General features: G+C 42.4%; 2 protein-coding genes across 6 annotated transcripts; one reads left to right on the top strand and one right to left on the bottom strand.

Moving 5' to 3' along the window:
* Nucleotides 1–85: 85 nt before the first annotated feature.
* On the bottom strand, nt 86–9,318 carry luc7l (LUC7-like (S. cerevisiae)). 3 transcript variants are annotated; one of them, XM_014158971.3, is made up of 11 exons: nt 9,095–9,310; nt 6,833–6,903; nt 5,522–5,616; nt 5,262–5,360; nt 3,896–4,006; nt 3,657–3,800; nt 3,231–3,407; nt 2,849–2,937; nt 2,631–2,669; nt 2,363–2,527; nt 86–2,238 (listed from the first exon to the last, which is right to left on the bottom strand). In XM_014158971.3, exons 4-11 carry the CDS (start codon nt 5,355–5,357, stop codon nt 2,088–2,090), a joined length of 972 nt encoding a protein of 323 aa, XP_014014446.1. In that variant the 5' UTR covers nt 5,358–5,360; nt 5,522–5,616; nt 6,833–6,903; nt 9,095–9,310; the 3' UTR covers nt 86–2,087. The 3 variants fall into 3 exon arrangements, with proteins under 3 accessions (XP_014014446.1, XP_014014445.1, XP_045558493.1); XM_014158970.3 differs by lacking the exon at nt 6,833–6,903 and having other exon boundaries at nt 9,095–9,318; XM_045702537.2 differs by lacking the exon at nt 6,833–6,903 and having other exon boundaries at nt 2,186–2,274; nt 9,095–9,318.
* Nucleotides 9,319–9,388: 70 nt separating this feature from the next.
* Nucleotides 9,389–18,366, top strand: fam234a (family with sequence similarity 234 member A). Of its 3 annotated transcripts, none has more exons than XM_014158540.3 (12): nt 9,389–9,455; nt 10,333–10,626; nt 10,852–10,962; nt 11,616–11,798; nt 12,122–12,246; nt 12,503–12,635; nt 12,906–13,038; nt 13,254–13,397; nt 14,232–14,313; nt 14,449–14,601; nt 14,869–14,971; nt 15,273–18,366. In XM_014158540.3, the coding sequence occupies exons 2-12, from the start codon at nt 10,368–10,370 to the stop codon at nt 15,482–15,484; spliced, it is 1,638 nt and encodes a 545-aa protein (XP_014014015.2). In that variant the 5' UTR covers nt 9,389–9,455; nt 10,333–10,367; the 3' UTR covers nt 15,485–18,366.
* The last annotated feature ends 2,505 nt before the right edge of the window (nt 18,367–20,871 follow it).

Below are 20,871 nucleotides of genomic sequence, written 5' to 3'. Positions count from 1 at the left end.
ATATTAGAAGATAAATCATTTTCTTTGAGTAGAACATAAACTTTACACTTAGGCCCTGAGCAAAGATCTCAGGTAAATAGATTAATACAATTCTGGGATTTTTATTCAGGCTTCAGACAAAATCATCTTCTAGCAAAATAATACAAACAGACCTGACCAATACTAGAGCTGGCACCCATTAGAAAAAGTTATGCATTCCTTTATATGGGTTTGCATCCAATTTCAAGTGACTGACATACATGAACCAACATATTCAGAAGATGTACAAGCTGCAGATTCAGCATCAACATATTGGAAAGTAAAATGAACATAAGCAGGTACTTAGGATATTGTTCCCAGCACCAAGTGTCATAGTCCAAAACCAGGGTAAAGTAGCTAACTACCTGGGTAACGTAGCTAACTACCTGGGTAACGTAGCTAACTACCTGGGTAACGTAGCTAACTACCTGGGTAACGTAGCTGACTTCCTGGGTAAAGTAGCTGACTTCCTGGGTAACGTAGCTGACTTCCTGGGTAATGTAACTGACTTCTAGGGTCACATACAGTCATTCTCAATCCAAAACAGCATTTCCTACTCAATCCATTGGAGAGACATGCAAAGTCCATCATGTCTACTACACACAAATACAGACTTCACATGACATGAAAACTTGGAACAAACTTGTAAAAATCAAAAAAAGAAAAAAAAGAGAGACTCCATTTGTGAACACAAAGGACAATCAAATCTAAAGTGTAAGAAAACCCTGTCCGTATTATGACATATTCAATCGAACTGCTACAATCTCTCCAGATGTAAATGTCCCGTCAGTCAGTCTAGGCCACAACTATAGAAGCAAAGGGTATTTCACAAGCTGACAGAAATGAGCTCACTAATGTTCACAACTGACCAAATTCCTTTTGTATTTCCAAAAGTCAAAACAACAATATGTCTTAGTTGATCAATCTTATCTGTTCTGCACATATCTGACCTATGATTACTGGTATGTTAAATATTTTTTGCAACTTTAAATGGCAAATTACTGCAACCAGCATTGTGAAATAGCCTCAAGGAAGAGAAGAAAGCCTTGCAGAGAGAAGCCAATCTAAGGCAGTATGCCGAGTCGTGTTCATTAGTGCACTAATTGAAAACCTTTCGTCACGTTTTTACGGGAAAGCAAAAATGTGGTTTTCTTATTGGACAAATCCAGATGACCCCTCCCTGTTTCAGTCCGGTTTCTTCCATTTGGTGCCTAATGAACACGACCCAGGACAGTATGCAGGAAGTATGATTAAGCAGTGTCTCAATCGCACAGCAATCCTGACAGCTTAAAAATAACAGTATCAAAACAAACATTTAAATGCTCTATTCTTTAAGTTTATGGTTCATTCAATGGTCATTCATTTATCCTTTCTATAGCTACCACTTAAAATGTCTATTTAGGATCGTTTCATAGAATATATATATAAAATCAAATGTATTGCAATCAACAGCCATCACTTAAAACATATGCTGGCAGGACTTTGTGCACCCCCACAACGTTCAACAACTACCATCCCCCACACCCTTATCCCAGGATATATTTGAATGCTTGAAATATATACAGTACCAGTCAAAAAGCCACAACACAACTTATTGGATCAAACGTATTAAGGAAAGAAATACAAATTAACTTAAGGCACACCTGTTCATTGAAATGCATTCCAGGTGACTACCTCAAAGCTGGTTGAGAGAATGCCAAGAGTGTGCAAAGCTGTTGTCTAGGCAAAGGGTGGCTACTTTGAAGAATCTCAAATATATTTTGATTTGTTTAAAAAAAAATTGGTTACTACACGATTTCATAGTTTGATGTCTGCACTATTATTCTACAATGTAGAAAATAGTCAAAATAAAGAAAAACCCTTGAATGGTACTGTATATACAATATATACACACACACACCTTTGTGGTCATATAAGCTCTATTTATTTGGGACACAGTGGGTTGGCTGGAATATCTGTCAAATCAAAACGTCTCTGGACATTGCTGTTAAGAGAGTCCTTATAGATATGTGGACAGGTATGAAAGAGAGAAAAGGAGGTTGTGTTTTGAGGATGGATGGCGAGAGTCCTCAGAGGTCCCCGGTGTCTCTGTCCTGCGCCCGGCGGGAGTCCGTCCTCCCGTTCTGATCCCTGCTGTCTTGCCGCCGCTCAGAGGATCCCCTCTTCCTGCTTCGCTCCCGTGAATGGTCTCTGGATGAGCGCTCTCGATCCCTGGACGACCTGGAACCGTTCCACACGGTCTTGTTTCACACACATCTAACGTGCATTTATTATGAGAAGAACTTTTATTATTGTGTACATGTCTGAGTAATGAGATGACGTGTGTGTGTGTGTGTTCTCCTACTTGTGTCTGGTGCTAGGCTCGTGGCGGTGGCCCTTGCTGCAGGATCGGGAGCGGCTGCGGTGGCGTCTCCTTCTCTCCCGGTCCCTGGAGTGCGAGCGGGAGGAACGCCGCCTCTCGCGAGATGAGGAACGGGAACGCCGTCTCCTACGTTCGCGAGAGCGGGACCTGCAGCACAGAGACAGAAAAGTCCTATATACAGTAATAAACTATGATATTGTGTATCTAATATAGTTCATATGGCAGCAGATGGCTGGGGGCCCATACTAACCTATGTTCCCTGCTCCGTTCCCTGCTCCGTGATTTGGTCCTATAAAAACGACAGAAAACAATTAAGATGCCACTGTGAAAATCTTAATTTGCCTCCACATACAGTACATAAATCAATATATTTTTTCCAAAGAAGTTCTGCCATCACCACCAACATGTTTATAAAACATGTGCCCATGTCAATTTAATTCTTTCTGAAAAGTTAAGTCCTGTACCCACCTCTTCTTCATCCTCTCTTCCTTCTCTCTCTCTTCTCTCCTCTTGAGACGATCCTGGTTCCTCTTCTCCTGCTTGTCAATGACTGTTTTCTGATTTTTTTTAAATGGTGAGCAATGGCATTAGCCGAAGTCTTAACATCAATTTGTTCTCGTATTAATAAATTCTAATGTCAGAAAGTACATACTGCAAAATTCAAAGGAATCCCAAAAGACAGACGTTGGCAGTGCTTTTAATCCCAAACAATGTCCTTGCATAATCTTCAAAATGTGAAATCAGTAAAAAACGTAATTATTTTTTTATTTTTTTTATCTATAATTATGATAATAATAATAAAATAATAATATTCAGCAACCTATGTGGTCTACGGTGGTTCAGAGCATACCTTCAGGGCTTCCAGTTTCTCCCTGATCTGGATGAAGCCCAGGTGCAGCTTCCCACCAAAGTGGTCGGCCAGGCGACGGTCGTTGTCGTGGAGACCCAGGTAGGCCGAGCATACCTCGCAGACACGGAGCTTCTGCTGCTGGAAACTGGAGGCAGGCATGGAGTTTCTGTACTCCTCCTGAGAAGCAGCGAACAGAAAATATGAAAGAGAATGAGCGGGCAAAGGAAAGAATGGGGTCGAGTTCAGTATGGTGAAAATGAAGTAAAACCGGATGGTTCCCCCTAAACTTGTACAATAAGAACGTAATTAGAGTTTTCCATTGCAAAATGTTTTTGCTAAGGTGTGCCCTGATGAACACGGCCCAGGTTTATGGTCAGGATGAGTTAAATGTAAACTATACGCGTTGTGAGGAAAACAACCCCTCACCTCGGCATCCCTCTTCCTGCTGCGGACCTTCTCCACTTCCTGTAGGATCAGCTGGGCCTCATCTACATTCCCCTCGGCTCCCAGCTGCTCTGCCTTGGCCAGGAGCTTCCCGATCTCTTCGTTCAGCTCGTGGACAGTCTCTGCCTGGAGTCACACACACACACAAAATCAGTCTGGATCAGAACGTTTCCAACAACATGTCCTTACATTCCACAACAAGGTTCATCTTGCTCTCTTACCTTTGCAGCCACCTCCGCACTGATCTCATCTTGAGTCTCCACCAGTCGTTTCTTGGCCAACTCTGTTCTACGGTCGCAATCAGCGATGAAAGACTCCAGGTGATCCACAGCCTACAGCCAACCACAGAAAAGTAATCTCCATGGAACACGGACTGGTGCACAGGTAAAATGAACAACACTGAACCAAAATATAAAAACGCAACATGCTAAGTATTGGTCTCATGTTTTATGAGCTGAAATAGAAGATCCCAGAAATGTTCCCATACACACAAAAAGCATATCTCTCTCATTTTGTGCACAAATCTGTTTGCATCCCTGTTCGTGAGCATTTCTCTTTTGCTAATATAATTCATCCACCTGACAGATGTGCCATATCAAGAAGCTAATTAAACAGCATGATCATTACACAGGTGCACTTTGTGCTGGGGTTAATAAAAGGCCACTAAAATGTGAAGTTTTGTCACAAAACAATGCCACAGATGTCTCAAGTTTTGAAGGAGCATGCAATTGGCATGCTGGCTGCAGGAATGTCCAATAGAGCTGTTGCCTGAGAATGTAATGTTCATTTCTTGACCATAAGCCGAATACGTCCAACCGGCCTCACAACCGCATACCACGTGTATGGCATTGTGTGGGCGAGCAGTTTGCTGATGCCAACGTTGTGAACAGAGTGCCCCAAGGTGGTGGTGGGGTTGTGGTATGGACAAGCATAAGCTACGGACAACAATGACAATTTGAATGCACAGAGATACCGTAACGAGATCCTGAAGCCCATTGTCGTGCCATTCATCAGTCACCATCACCTAATTTTTCAGCATGATAACACACAGCCCCATGTCGCAAGAATCTGTACACAATTCCTGGAAGCTGAAAATGTCCCAGTTCTTCCATGGCCTGCATACTCACCAGAGCATGTTTGGGATGCTCTGGATCGGCGTGTATGACAGCATGTTCCAGTTCCCGCCAATATCCAGCGACTTTGCACAGCCATTGAAGAGGAGTGGGACAACATTCCACAGGCCACAAATCAACAGCCTGAACAACTACATGCGAAGGAGATATGTCGCGCTGCATGAGGCAAATGGTGGTCACACCAGACACTGACTGGTTTCTGATCTACGCCCCTACGTTTAAGGTATCTGTGACCAACAGATGCATATCTGTATTCCTGGTCATATGAAATCCATAGATTAGGGCCTAACGAATTTATTCCATTTGACTGATTTCCTTATATGAACTAACTCAGTAAAATCATTGAAATTGTTGCATTTACATCTTTGTTCAGTACAGAAGAAGTACAAATGACATGGCACGGAAGGGATGAATGAAGTTGTATTTCATTGAACTGACTGTGGACATCACTTACGTCAAGCTCAAAGAAGAGTTCCCTCGCCTTGGAGGCGATTTCATAGTCGGCCCGGAGCGCCAGGTCGTGGGTCTTCGCACATTCTCCCAGATCCATACGCTGTTAATGAAGTCAGTCAACTAGTCAAGACACAGCCATAGTTCCTGCATAGTCTGCGGCAAACTACTTTAGAAAGTCGTTTACGGTCACTGCATTAAAATATTCAGAATCGATCAATCAATATTACTGACTAGACTTGAACTGCTGATTAGTCTGCTTACAGTTCCAGAGAGGATGTCATGGGGACAGCAGTTCAGGAGATGGCTTTTGCAGACCCGCTCGTCGGTGAACTTGACCCTCTGCCGCGTCTCGTCCCCTGAAACATGCAAAAAGCAACATTCAGAAATAGCTCACATAGCTATTGGTCCACTAGAGCGAGGTATCCAACGCTTTATACCCATATTAGGGTAAAGGGGCAAAGATTTGATCATTTTTTACAATCACATCTTGGGACTCTTTATTGGGGTGAAATGAACATAGATATATTCAGCTAGAATGCATCAAGTGACAGAATGTGTGCCTTTGGACAGAATTCAATGACATCCACTTTGTCTTAAGATATCCCAAAATGTGGCTTTCTAAAAACACTTTTACGTGTTTAAAGCTGAACCTTAGGTCATCTTAAACCTGACCCAGGTTTACCAGTCAGCGTCTTATCTGGTAAACAATGGGGCCTGTATTGGGACCAGAGTGGTGTGTCCCTTAAGGCTTGCTGGGTTTTCTGCTGTAACCTAGAGGCTTACCTTACCAGAGCCTCGATACTACATTAAGAATATGGTTGTGCTAAGACTGTGACTTGACACTCTCGTCATGGCATTCTGAAAGTACCTGTTCAACTGAAGAATATAGGCCTATAGAAAAATCAACAGCCAAATGGTTGTAAGCCTACTGTATGGGTGTTTTTAACGATTGACAGGGACAGGCTCATGAGGCTCCCTTGGTCTCACGACATTGTCACTCAGCTTAACTGGGCTGTGTCACTGCAACAGCTGTTACGGCGTCAGTTAGATCTCCTAACTTCAACAAAATGAGACCATTTAAAATAGATTCAGGCCTAGCCTATAGTTGGCGCCAACGATGTCCCTGACACAAATGGAACATTGAAAGAAAACCCAAGAAAAATGTTAGTTTTATACACACTGCGAGCTGCAACATACTGTACCCATCTGCATTCTCCAAGACCTCAGCTGCAGAATTTTAAACCCGCTGTAGAAAAGTGTAAATGGGAACAGTTCTTGCACAAACCTGTAGTAAGGAAGTGTGGAATGATACACAAGTAAGATTGTAAAGATCTGTGCAAAGCTTTTCGATGGCTAATATTGTCTCTGCTTGACAATAAACGTGGCTTTCAACGCAACCAGGCAACGTCTTAATTCAAGCTGCAACTACTTCCAAATTGTAATTCAAAGTGTCATTGAAGATTTGAATATCCATTGTTGTGATGCTAAAAAAAAAAGGTACAACTTCCGGGAAAGAAAACAATTGTTTGGATTATTATTATTCATAACAGCGTTAAAAATCATGTGACTCACGGCTCGATGAACATGAGGCTTTTCTGCAACTCCTTTGCAGATTGATGTAGGCTGGCAAAGACACACTGAACCTTTATGAATAAAATAAAGGGGCCACAATTGTTCAGTTTGTATGCAACATATGTACGGGAAGAATTTGTATTCGTCTCAACACACACACAAACTCACTCGTCACAAACTCACTTTGTTAGGCTGATTAAGCCCAAAAAACAACCATGGACTAAAGTCAGTTTATCCGACTTTACATGTCACCATTGTAGACATGACATCCTTACTAAATGGCAGCTGTTATGTTTTCAATGTTTGTATCCTTGTAGCCTAACTTGACACCTTTATTAATGTTTTCATTTATTAATATGGCGGGATTAATTGCATTCTATAGCGACAGCTTGAGAGATATTGCTGTACCTGTTTTGACCTTATGCGTAAAATCGGTAGAGAGTAGACGTTGTTTGTGTCGCAGAGGGGTGACCAAGAAAGTATTACATCCAATTGTTTGACGCTACCTCCAACCCCTCCAAACTAATTCAAAAGATGGATTCCCGGGCTGTGCACTCGCATGGCACACTCACCGCTAGACAGGTAAATACAGACTGTCTGTAGTAATAACACTTCATGTCACGAGCAGAAGCACAAGAAAATGGGCATGGTGCAGCCACCCACACGGATCAACAAAATAGTCTTGTTCGACAGTGCAGGTGACTGCCGAGTGACCAACAAATCACCTTGCATCATAAATAACGACTCATTATTACTTGTAGATCAATCAGTCGGTCACAATTTACCCGTGATACGTCAAGAGTGATGCTCTCGAACACAGCCAGCAACATTAATGGGTATCGCAGCTGCTGCAGAGGTTGGCAGCACCGTGCCCGTTTCGTTGGGCTAGTGCTCATGACAGGAAGTGGTATGATTGCAGACAGTCTCTTTACCTGTCTAGAAGCAAGAGCGTGAATCCATCTTTGAATTAGATTGGAGGGGGTGAAAGTAGCATCAAACAATTGGATGTAATACTTTCTTGGGCACGGCAAACAACGTTTTTATCCGAACCGTCTACGGATACCGTCCAACGTGGGACACGTGCTGCTAAATACAGGTAGAGCAACAGGTCAGGTGCATATCTCGCAAGCTGTTACTATAGAATGACCTAAGACAGAAGGCTACTGTTAAAATAATTGTACTTACTGTTATTGACTGTATGTGACAGCAAGCTTCGTAGGGCTAGTATCCTTGTAGCCAGATACGTAATTTACTATGGAAGTGGTGCTTGTACAAATGCGACACAATACTAGATACTGTGCACTGTATGACTAACTGTTTGAACCTCCTGTCAAGGACTTGCAGACTCTCTAGATATCCTTACTGACTATTTAGTATTTACAAGGTAGGCTAGCTTTGTTATCCTATACTGTATGTAGGCCTTGCTAAATATAATTAGCTTCAGGGTTGGGGTCAATTCAGTTTCAATTCCAGTCAATTCAGAAAGTAAACCAAATTGTAATTTAAAAAAAATCTAATTGAAAAGTATTTAAGAGAATTGGAATGGTATGTGTACTTTCTGAATTTACTGGAATTTAAATGGAATTGACCCCAACCCTGGCTAGCTATGCATCCAACTTAACAACATAAGAACGTAGATGTGTGTAGTAAAAATACATACGATTGAAATGTATTAGTTAATACATTAGTTTTATCCCCGCTTTTTCAGGGACCATTTGAAAACTCAGGGTCCCCCAGGGAGGCGTCTACATGATCATTACTTATCAAGCCAGCTGGTCTATCAACAATGAATGCCTGAGTGGACGTCATTTGCTATGGATACAAACATTAAATCGCGAAACAACAACTAGGCCGGCGACAAATCATGATTGAGCTGATTTTATGTCACACAGCCGTCCTCTTGTACGCCATTCATTCAAGGTATGTCCAACTGAAACACGCCACAAAAACTAGTTAGCTAGATAGTCAACTAGCTAGCTAGAAGGCTAAGTAAGTGCAAGCCACTGGCTCACACATATTAGGCTGCGTTTAGACAGGCAGACAAATTGTGATTTTTTTCCCCCACTAATTAATTAATTCGTATTTTGACCAATCTGATGTGAAAAGATCTCATGTGATTGGTAAAAAGACAAATTAGTGGAAAAAACTGAATTGGCCTGCCTGTGTAAACGCAGCCTTAGAAAAGTATCTCTGAATGGCTCCATCTTTTAGCTAGCAAGCTAACGTAGCTAACAAGCTAGTCACTGCCGTTTTGCTACTCACCATCCCTCGCTGTCCCCATTAGTTGATCGAGCAAAGCTCTCATTTGAGCTTGGGCCGACATTGCTGTGGGTTAATTCTTCAAAGCTTCACACAAAACAGAAGGTTCCACGATCTATGGTATCCTATATTATTAATGCAATATGTGTATTATTTGGACAAGCTTCTTCAACGATCTCGTCAGCCCCTTCTTTCTTTGCTAAGGAAATGACGACACTTCCTCTATGCTAGAATTGGCCAATTGGAGTGGCTTGGTAACGAACCAATCACAGCCACAGCATCAAGTTAGCTCGTTTCACGATGGTGCACTCAATCGGGGATCCTTGGGATGTCCCTATCCCCATTGAAGCTGAAACGTAAAAGGGTAAGGTTGGGTCGTTCCAATGATCCCAGATTGCAATGACTATTTCACGATAGCTAGTAGGGCCTGTCAAGGTGTGAATTGTTTACGCAGGTGAAGTTGGATTGACAGTTCTCGATCAATCAAAGACACGGACAGGAGTAGCTTCTAAAGTAAGATAAAAAAATAAATCAATTACTTGAAATAAATGAGACATTTATTTAAGGGCTCGAAATTGAATGGTGAAACTATCTAGATAGTTAGCTAGCTATTCTAGTCTGAGAGAATGCCAACGAATACGTTTTGAGCCTGTAACGCGTTATCTAACGTTAGCTACTATGGCTAGCTATGCTAACGTTAACTAGCTTGTTATCTAAGCTAGCTAGCTAGAAGTTGTGGTAACTTGACCAGGCTTTCAATGAAATGAACTCGCTAAATTGACATGTTATGCATTATTACCGCAGCCAAATAACGCTAGCTGATTCTTAATCTCGGTTACCCAGAAGTAAAATTCTCTCGCGAAAGTTTATTTTACTGTTTCATCTGTCCACGACAATATGTTCATGAGAGATTAGTTAGTTCTTTGTTTACGGAAGTGGTGAATCCAGAACCCAAACGGAGTCAGGGTATCTAGAATTAAACACTGAAATTGTACCTGTGGATATAATCAGTGCATGCTGTTACATGGTAGTTAGCTAGCTAAGGACATGGGTTAAATAAGCATGTTATTGTTTTGTTCAGAAATTTCTGGAGGCAAACTTGAAAATGTTTGGAGTGAGATGGTGCGAGTGTGGAAATGGCTGGAGTCCCACAGGCAGACAGGAATACATTTGGTACTGTGTCAGTGCTGAGGGGGCGGTATAGGTTTGTGTCCTTTGCACCACATTTTCTCTGTGTTTAGGTCTGTTCGGGCAATGACACATTGCTGAAGAGATAATGGAGCCAACAGACCATGCCACAGAAGCTGACCCCCTGAAGAGGGAGGAGGATGGGGTTGAGGGTGGTGGAACGGCACCACCAGTACAGACCAAGAAGAAGAGTTTGGGTCTGGCCAAGTTGTCCCACTGGAGGACGGCTGCCTTCTTCCTCTCCCTCTTCCTCTGCCTCATCATCGTCTTCGCCTTCTCTTTCATAATCCCCTGTCCCGTCCGTCCGCAATACCTCACCTTCTGGAACCGTACCTTCCCCCAAGCAGGTGAGGAAGAGATACAGTGACACAATAGACCAGAGAAGGCCAGTTAAGAAGTTATTTAACCCTTGTGGTGTTTTGCACTATGGACTGGACGGAAAAGTCTCAATCTCCATGAAAATAGCATTTAGTACAGGACCAGGCTTTAACTGTCTGGGGAAACAACCCTAGATGTACTGTTTGTTTCTTTTCCCAAAAGGTTAAACTTACTTCCTTTCCTTTCTCTCACAGCCACCTATGATTTCCTGGCCATTGAGGATGCAAGCAAAGACAAAGTGTTGGACGTGTTGTTTGTCCTGAAGGCCCAGGAGGGCAGTCAGAACATTAGTTGTTTTGCGGAAGGTACTAGGAATACAGGTCTTGCAGCAAATGCTTCATGCTTTGTCTTGCTAAAGGCCCATTGCTGTCAAAGTTATGTTTTCCCTGTGTTTAAGTATCATATTGTAGATAGCTGATTAAACTAACACTGTAAAAGGTTGAACAAATATTGTGTTATTTCCTGATGGCTTCTGGTTTAAAATACAGTCTACACAGGACCTTCTAATCAGCAGGTTTGCATGGGTGGGAGTTTCCATGGTGACATCCCCATTCTAGTTAAATAAAACATTCTGATCACTCCAAGAAAGTCCTATCAGAATTCTTGCTTGAGAAAGTTTTTTGTTAAAAAAAATTGAAGGGAAATCTATAACAGTTAGGTACTTAATTGTTACTTAGAAATAATTTGATATTAATATAAAATGGCTGCATTGGGCGTTTAAGCATAATAATGAGGAGTATGTAGTTGCTTTTGTAGAATGATTTCATTGAGATTTCAGTAAAAGTAGAGGCTGCCAGCCAAAGATTCCCAGAAGACAAGCTAAAGTTCCCTCAATACAGAGATACTGTTTTCTAATTCCTACTGTAATTGTTCTAACCAATATATTGTCTGCTGTGTCATTGTAAAATCTGTAGCTTGGCAGTGTCTGTGAGATTCACGTGTGCTGTATGACTTCCAGGTCTGGACACACCTTGTGTGTTTGTGTCGGCGGTAGCAGGGACCAACGGGGAGACTCTGTGGGAGCGGCCCTTGGCCCCTGAGTTCCACTGGGCCCAGTGTGGCCTGGACGGCCTTGGAGAAACCGACAGGGGCTGCCTGCTGTCCCACTCCAACCAGCTCACTGCCATCGACAAATACACTGGTGAGTGACTCCGATTCACGACTCTCTCGTTTACTCACCTCTCTCTCTACTATCTCACAAACAACACCTGAGCAGGAACGTACAGTCATGTTTTCACACCTTTTCCACCACAATGGTGGTTGAACTTCACACTTGAAGTATTCATGCTTTCTCTCCTCACGTCTTTCGTAAATCGCAAATATGTGCCTCTAATGTATGATAGTTTGGTCTGTCTCTCGTCACTATTTTGTAACCTGACTCACTTCGAAGAAAACTTTCATGATTTATGATGGAGGGGGGTTGTAGCTGTGATTGCATTCTGAACACTTGGTATTTCTGTACAGGAGTCGTGACGTGGGCGCGGCTCCAGCCTCCCAACCTGAGGAGTACCTTACCGGTCCTCAGTGTCTCAGACCTGGATGGGGACGGGGTAAGCGACGTGGCTCTGGTGGCGCCCAGCCCAACGCAGGTAAACCTCAGAGGCGTCCTCGATGTCTCAGTTTAGTCGCACTCACCAGCTGTGTTCCGTATGACGACCACTCAGACTAGAGTATGCGATATTATAGGATTTTCATGGTTTCCGTTTTATACCTCTGCTTTAAAACACAGGACAATAATGCATGAGAAAATGTGTGCTTCACACATGAAATGGCAACCTCTGTGCCAGTACCTTTCAACAGAAGACCTCAAGACAGTTTGTTCAATTGTTATTCGTTGCGCACTAGACACAGCTGGCGATCCTCTCAGGGAAGACCGGTGTCCAGATTGGCTCAGAGGTGGTTCTTGACACCGCTGAGTGTGCCATGCATCTCCTCCACTCCACAGGGAAAGGCTCCAACTATGTACTGCTGCAGAAAGGTGAGCAAGCCATTTGCCAAAGCCTGCTAGTGAGTTCATTTGTAGATCTGCTGTCAATAACTCACTGACCAAACTATTCTCATAACATTCTATGTGATAGAACACATTGATTTCAGTCCTACTGTATGTGACCTTGTCCAATGGTCAGTGATTTGTCCCAGTATATTGATTTAAGGGTCCTAAATGGCCAGTTGGCTACTGCCCACAGCATATTGATGTCAGTGTAATGTTATATGACTGTTGTCACTGCCCTTTGTCCCCTCTCCCCAGACTCGGGGTTGTATGGCCTGGCCCTGTGGAGGATTGCAGCCCAGGCTAAGGCAGGCATGGAAAAAGGCCTCAAGAAGGACAAGCACTGGGAGCGCAAAGCCAATGACTCCTCTGGCCTTGTATCAATCTATGAGTAAGATGGCGCAGCAGCTAGACGCTAATACACAATTCTCACAATGCCGCAAAATGTCACAGCTTGGGGTAAAACACAACACCAATATACCAAACGTCTAGTGGTTAAATGATCATTTCTCATGTCTTATGTTCAATAACCTGGACCATAGACTGAAATGAATTGCTAATGCTAACATGGAGTCTTTCCTTTTGACGGCCATTCCTCCCCTGCAGGTCTGGGTCATTGAGATACGTGTTAAGGACAGGGAAGGCAGAGGGTCGGTCCAACCTGCTACTGGTCACTGGGGGTAGTGTGGTGCTGATAGATGGCGACAGTCTGAACTTACTGTGGAGAGTCAACACCAGCACAGTCCTCAGGTTAAAAAAAAACGTCATCACCCTACACACTGATTAGTTAGTTAACATTGTCATGTAGCTTACTCAATACACAGTTTGGAATGGTCATATCAGGACTAACAACCTCCTTGTATTCCTTAACATTTATAATAAATTGCCACGCTCTGAATTCCTCGTGTGTGTGTGTGTGTGTGTGTGTGTGTGTGTGTGTGTGTGTGTGTGTGTGTGTGTGTGACGACAACTGTGATAACCAAGGTGTTTGGGCCAATGTCGTGTACTGACTGGGAGGGTTTTAAGTACAGTACCAGTCAAAAGTTTGGACACACCTACTCGTTCAAGGGTTTTTCTTTATTTTTACTATTTTCTACATTGTAGAATAATAGTGAAGACATCACAAGCTATGAAATAACACATTTGGAATCATGGAGTAACCAAAAAACTGTTAAACAAATCAAAATATATATTTTTATTCTTCAAAGATGCCACCCTTTGCCTTAATGACAGCTTTGCACACTCTTGGCATTCTCTCAACCAGCTTCATGAAGTAGTTACCTTGAATGCATTTCAATTAACAGTCACGTGCATTCATGGTGACTACCTCATGAAGCTGGTTGAGAGAATGCCAAGAGTGTGCAAAGCTGTCATTAAGGCAAAGGGTGGCATCTTTGAAGAATAAAAAAATATATTTTGATTTGTTTAACAGTTTTTTGGTTACTCCATGATTCCATATGTGTTATTTCATAGCTTTGATGTCTTCACTATTATTCTACAATGTAGAAAATCAAGAAAAACCCTTGAATGAGTAGGTGTGTCCAAACTTTTGACTGGTACTGTACGTTTCTTCTCTCCCCTCAGCGAGCCTTCCTTTGGCCACTTCAACAAAGATGGCACACTCGACATAGTGATCGAGGAGGACATTGGCAACCGCATTAAAAGGGTATGTGGGGACCAGCTTGGAAGCAATAGAAGAGACTCAACTTACCTGCTTGGTTTTTCATCCCTTTTTGTTTTTCCACTCCTAGCTGCATTTGCATTGAATGCGACATCTGTCCCTGCTCTGTGTGCATTGTAGGTGGTGATCCTGGACGGAAACACTGGAGGCACAGTGTGGGAGGTTAACCTACTGGCCAGCCCCAACTCACCCAAGCCAGCCTCAGTCAACACCATCAACTCCTTCTCTGTGTTCATGTTCTGGGGGCTGATGCCTTCCGAGGCCAACGCTACAGTGAGTACAGTGACTCTATGAGAACGGATCATTCACTGATCTTCATCTCGTTACATCTTCCTCTGTGTTCACGGAACCTTAGCCTGAGAATCTGAAGGCTTGCGTTAGCTTCCCGAGTTAATGCCTAGGATTCAGCTCAGTGGGCTAGCACAGGCTTGTGGCATGCAGAATACCCGGGTTCGAACCCAGGTCGATCCCATTCACATCTGTCATAGTGGTGCTTTTTAGACACGCTGACCTGTTTCTAAAGGAATGTTTTCCTACCAGAGGGATTTGAGTGAGGAGCGGCGCTCCTACATGCTGTATCCCCACTACTCCACAGTTCTCCTGGAGAAGAGCAACGTCATGGACCACATCATCGCATTTAAAGGTGAGCTACATGATTGAGCGAAACAATGTCATTATGCGGGACCAGTGAACCGTCTCAATAGCTCGGCTGTCTGAAAACGTTATTACCGCACCGCCCTCAGGGAGGAGGAGGGACCTTGGATCTTTTCCTCCAATGTGCTTTGAGAGGGAGGTGAGGAATTGAGGGGAAAAAGGACTTGGGATGCAAGGATTTGACGTCTAGTAACATTTTCAGACACAGCCCTAGTCTACTGTACTTGAGGATAATGACTATTCTCTAAGCCTACATGACTTGATGTCCATGTGTTTCCTGCCTGTCCTAGCCACCCTGTTGGAGTGGGGGCGCCACGCCTGCTACATCATGTTGACGGGACCCGAGGGGGAGGGGGCCGAGGGGACGGTGGACCTTAGCAAGCGCAAACTGAAACAGGATGTCACCGACAGCCGGGTCCTCCGCCTGGGCTCCATAAGCAGCAAAGACACTAACGAGGAGATCAAAGAGGCCTTCCAGAGACTGCGTTTCAGCGATGAGTGACAGGCCACTGTTACCATGACAACATTGCTACTGATATCGAAACTGTGTTACAATAGATATGACAACCGTTACTGCTGACAATCAACCAACTGTGTAGCTATGGTTACCTTAAAGCTGACTACTAAACCTTCTTCTGCTGACCTTGTATTCCGACTGTCCCATCATGACAATCAGATTAATTTAGCTCAGTTTTCTTAGCGTGGAAATAGGCAAGGTAGAGGCAGACTTGGCTTTGGGTCTATGCAACCAATAACTGCACTAATCACAGAAGACTGCCAGGGAATACCAACCAGGCAATATGGTATTATGAGGTACTGTGTCTGAATTCATTTATGCACAACTAGTAGGCTACCGTGTGGGATAGTTTTTAGAAACCTTTGCTGTAGCAACTTCAGCCTCTGTAAAGGTGGCTAAAGTGACTAAGTGATTGTTATGCAACAAAAATAGGCACTAAAAGCCCCAAAGAGCTGCATGGGCAAATCTGTGGTTAGTGGAAACATCTTAAGGGTACTGCTTCCATATAAAATTACAAGTCATAGCCTTATATTGTAGCCAGAGGTACTGTGGCAGATGACAATCAGATGAAACTAGTAGCAGGTACAGTACTATTCCAAGTTGGTGTAAATTAGGGTCTTTTTAAATGCACATTGACAGAGCTGTAAGCCCTGTATGAGGGACTCAAGCCTTGAAAGTTGAAGTTTATAGTTTGCCTTATACATGAATATATTGAACCTTCTTTTTGAGATGGTTTTTCCTTCTCATTTTAGTTATCTATTAATTTCTAAAAAACATTTTTCAGATCTGCGCTAGCCGACACCTGCATAGCTGTTGTTTTTGCTGTGTTGGAGGAGGAGCTTCGGTCTCTATTCAATCTGTATCACAGAAGTTCAGCTTTGCAGCGTGATTGAAATGTAAAGGCATTGTTCGCGCTTTAGCGGAAACTGCATTCACGGTAAAAGCTACATGTCCGCTCAATCGGAAATGACCTTTATATTTCTATCGCTAAATCTGCAACCAGAAATAACTATTGATTTTCTGGTTCATTAAAATAGCTAAACTTAGTTATGTTTTTGTTTGTTTAATAAATTAGACCATGCCCATTTAAAGCTTATCTTTCAAAAAAAAAGTTACATCAGAATATTTAGCCAAGTTAGCTGGCTAACTCATTGATCCTATTTTGTAGTATAACCCCCCCCAGCTCTCGAAGTCCCTGACTTGAGTCACAACTTGCTGTGTGGTTGCGTATCAGCCAGACTAGGTGGAACTGCATGATCTGTCAAATCCGCAAGCTGCTCCAAGCATAACTGGTGCCACGTTCAAAACAACTGGGAACTTGGAAATCTCCAACTTCAGTGCATTCAAAACAACTGAACTCGTAAAAAAAAAAAGCTCAGACTGGGGGGAAATCGATTTGAATGGTCATCCAGCTCGGAATTCCAACTCGGGAACTCTTGCCTCATTCTAGAGCTCCGACTTTCCGACCTAAAGATCACTGAAGTCATGATTTGACCTCTTATTTTTCCAAGTTCCCAGTTGTTTTGAACGCAGCATGGGAACTCTGGAAAAATACGAGGTCAAAATCATGTCTTGCAGTGGTGGAAAAGGTGCTCAATTGTCATACTTGAGTAAAAGTTAAGATGCCTTAATAGAAAATGACTAGTAAAAAAGAGTCACCCAGTAAAATACTACTTGAGTAAAAGTATCTGGTTTTAAATGTACAGTAGTTGAAAATAACTCAATTGTCATAAAAAGCAAAAGTTGTACATCAAATTTTTTATATTAAGCAAACCCGATATCACAATTTTCTTATTTTAAATTATGTACAAACAGGGGAACACTCCAACACTCATAGTTTACAAACGCAGCATTTGTGTTTATTGAGTTCGCCAGATCAGAGGCAGTAGGGATGACAATGCGTTATATTGATAGGTGCTTGAATTGGACCATAATGCTGTCCAGCATGAGCATTCTCAATGTAAAGAGTAGGCTACTTTTGGGTGTCTGAGAAAATGTATGAGTAAAAACAAAGTACATATTTTCTTTAGGAATGTAGTGAAGTAGAACATGTCAAAAATATAAATAGTAAAGTACAGAGCCCCAAAAAAGGACTTATGTAGAACTTCAAAGTATTTTTTTAATTGGTTACTTTACACCACTGGACGTCGGTGATCTTCAGGTCGTAAAAAGTCAAACCTCTAGAAAGGGGCCCGAGTTGAAATTCAGAGTTGGATGAGTCGGTCACATCTCACTAGGGCCAGCTTTATTACTTAATGGGCGCATTCGATTGGATCACTTTTGTCAAGACGTTGACCAACGCCTTTCAAAGTGTGTTGCATTATGGGTATAAAAATGGTCAAACTTGTGACTACAACAACCATGTGATTAAACGTCATGCACTTTCGACTGCAGTCGACTGTAAATAGAACCAAAGCTTTGTGGGAGACAACCTTTTTCTGTTTTCTTGGAAGCAAAAGGCACTACATGCTCAAATGGTTGATGTGGCCACCTATCATTGGTTATTATCAATGCATGTTTACTTTTCTGGGTGGATGACTTTAGCATTTAAATACATTTTTTATCCTTACAATTGAATTACATAGGCATATGATCCAAATTTCTAGCATAAATAAATTAAATATCCTACTCGTGACAATATACCTAATGTATTTATCTAGATGTTACTGTGATGTTGTGTCCCTATGTTATAGCCTTCAATTTGTCTTGTCTGCAATATTGCTTTCACCAAACAAATGTAAATGTCTGGATCGTCTATTAATAAAATGGAATACACTGAACAAAAATATAAACGCGCAACATGTAAAGTGTTGATCCCATGTTACATGAGCTGAAATAAAAAATCTCACATTTTCCATACACACAAAGTGTATTTCTCTCAAATGTTGTGTACAAATATCTTTACATCACCGTTAGAGACCATTTCTCCTTTGCCAAGATAATCCATCCACCTGGCAGTTGTGACATATCAAGAAGCTATTTAAACATGATCATTACACAAGTGCACCTTGTGCTGGGGACAAAGGCCACTGTAAAATGTGCTGTTTTGTCACACAACACAATGCCACAGATGTTTCAAGTTTGGAAGGAGTGTGCAATTGACATGCTGACTGTAGGAATGTCCACCAGAGCTATTGCCAGAGAATTGAATGTTAATTTCTCTACCATAAGCTGTCTCCAACATTGTTTTAGAGAATTTGGCAGTACGTGTAACCACGCCAGCCCAGGACCTCCACATCCGGGTTCTTCACCTGCGGGATCAGCTGAGGGGGGTGGGGTGCTGAGGAGTATTTCTGTCTGTAATAAGGCCATATTGTGGGAAACAACTCATTCTGATTGGCTGGGCCTGGCGACCCAGTGGGTGGGCCTATTCCCTCCAAGGGGGTGGGCCTGACCCCTGCCCAGTCATGGGAAATCCATAGATTAGGGCCTAATGATTTTATTTAAATTGACTGATTTCCTTATATGAACTGTAACTCAGTAAAATCTTTGAAATTGTTGCATGTTGTGTTTATATTTTTGTTCAGTAAACATATTGTAGACTACACATGGGTTATTGTAGGGGATTTCTACACTAGCAATTTTAGAGGCTTAAATCTGTCTGGGAAACTGGCCCTTAATGAGCCCCTTAAGTACCCCAGACACCACTCGTGGGTCAATACCAAGTGCATTTGTCTGCTTGGCATATTGTTTACCCAGTAATTTATGTGAACTGATATACATATAGTCTAATCCTTTTCATATTGTTTAGCCAGTATGAGAGCTGATGTACATGTATAGTCTAATCTGTTTCTGTACAGTGAGTGTTTCGTCCTTCATGTGATTGAATAAAAGTATGTTATTTACATGCTTACTGACAAAAGCAACGTAAACATTGAGAATTAAGGAACTACACTCCAGCCTGTAGTGATGCTGACATGCAATCAATTACCACACACTAAGAATCTTTATGGACTCCATCTAATCCGACCTGTTACAATTCACAAATGCTAATGAGGAAGGTACAAATAATGGCAATCAACAGAGCATATCCCATATGCTGCAAAAACACATGTTCTCATTCTAGTAGCCTATACATTCCACCTGGTTATATATTGAGAAAACCATCACAAAAACACAAAACAAGTCTTGTGAATGTTAAAGAGCTTGGGCCGGTATCTAATTTCCTGTTGATCATGTTCAGTTTAATGTCGGAGAAGTGGAATTTTGATATCATCCACAATAACAAAGACGAATGCCATGTCTACAACGGTCAGGTTTCTTAGAACAGCAGAAGTTGTCTGACTTGCTGTCGTTGCATATGTACCTCCCCCGAATTCACTCCTCGAATTCCGTCTACAGTCTACTTTCGGTTTACCACTCAAACGCGCCCAATGATATATCTACAACTGTAGGCTATAGTTTCCGCACTGAGCAGAGCACTGGCATGCGCAGAATAATCTTTATGCATGGTGCTGGGAGGGAGAACGAGCGCTCACGTCTCACCGCGGTTGTGTCTGTTGGCATGATATGTTTCCCCATGACTTGCATTGGGTATCGGCATTTGGATACAGATATCCGATCCTTTTTCCGATCCTTTTTGAGGAGAAGAATGTAACATCTTTCCTCGCGGAGTTTTAGACCGAGTCCTATAGGGGTGGCAAAGAGCGAAGCTGTTAGACATTCTTTTGCATTTTATTTATTATTATTTAACCTTTATTTAACCAGGCAAGTCAGTTAAGAACAAATTATTATTTACAATGACGGTCTACCCCGGCCAAACCCGGACGACGCTGGGCCAATTGTGCGCCGCCCTATGGGACTCCCAATCACGGCCGGATGTGATGCAGCCTGGATTCGAACCAGGGACTGCAGTGACGCCTCTTGCATTGAGATGCAGCGCCGTAGACTCGGGTCTAGAGCAGACTCGTCTAGAAAAGGGAAAGTTCAATGTCTGAAGAGGTGGAGACTGTTGCTCAGTGACGGTTGTCTCGGCGTTTGTTTGGGTTCATTTGAAAATGATCTTTATAGTGTAGGGAAGGGTTATTGTTTTACAAACCGACAGAGCGATTAAACCAGCTCAGACATACGAATGATAGCGCGCATGTGTTGATGGATGTCTGTCCATCTACATCCATCGATTGATCAATAGGCGCATCTGGATAGCATCAATTGTGACTTCAACTTGGCAATGGATTTGCATCCATCCATGTCCCAAAATGGTACCCAAATACAGCTGGCTATAGTTCTTACAAAATAAAATAAAAATTCTACTCATTCAACCTAGCCTATCTTTATGAAATTAATTCCCCAAAAGTTATCAGTGTAACATTCGGTACAGATTACAGTTATTATTTACAAATACAAACTTTTTTTCTGTCTTATCTAACCTA

Source organism: Salmo salar, chromosome 19 (assembly GCF_965601325.2).
Source record: "Salmo salar chromosome 19, fSalSal1, whole genome shotgun sequence".
In the NCBI taxonomy this organism is placed as follows: Eukaryota; Metazoa; Chordata; class Actinopteri; order Salmoniformes; family Salmonidae; genus Salmo; species Salmo salar.
Note: the sequence above shows the minus strand (reverse complement) of the source record. Positions and strands in the feature narration are given on the sequence as shown.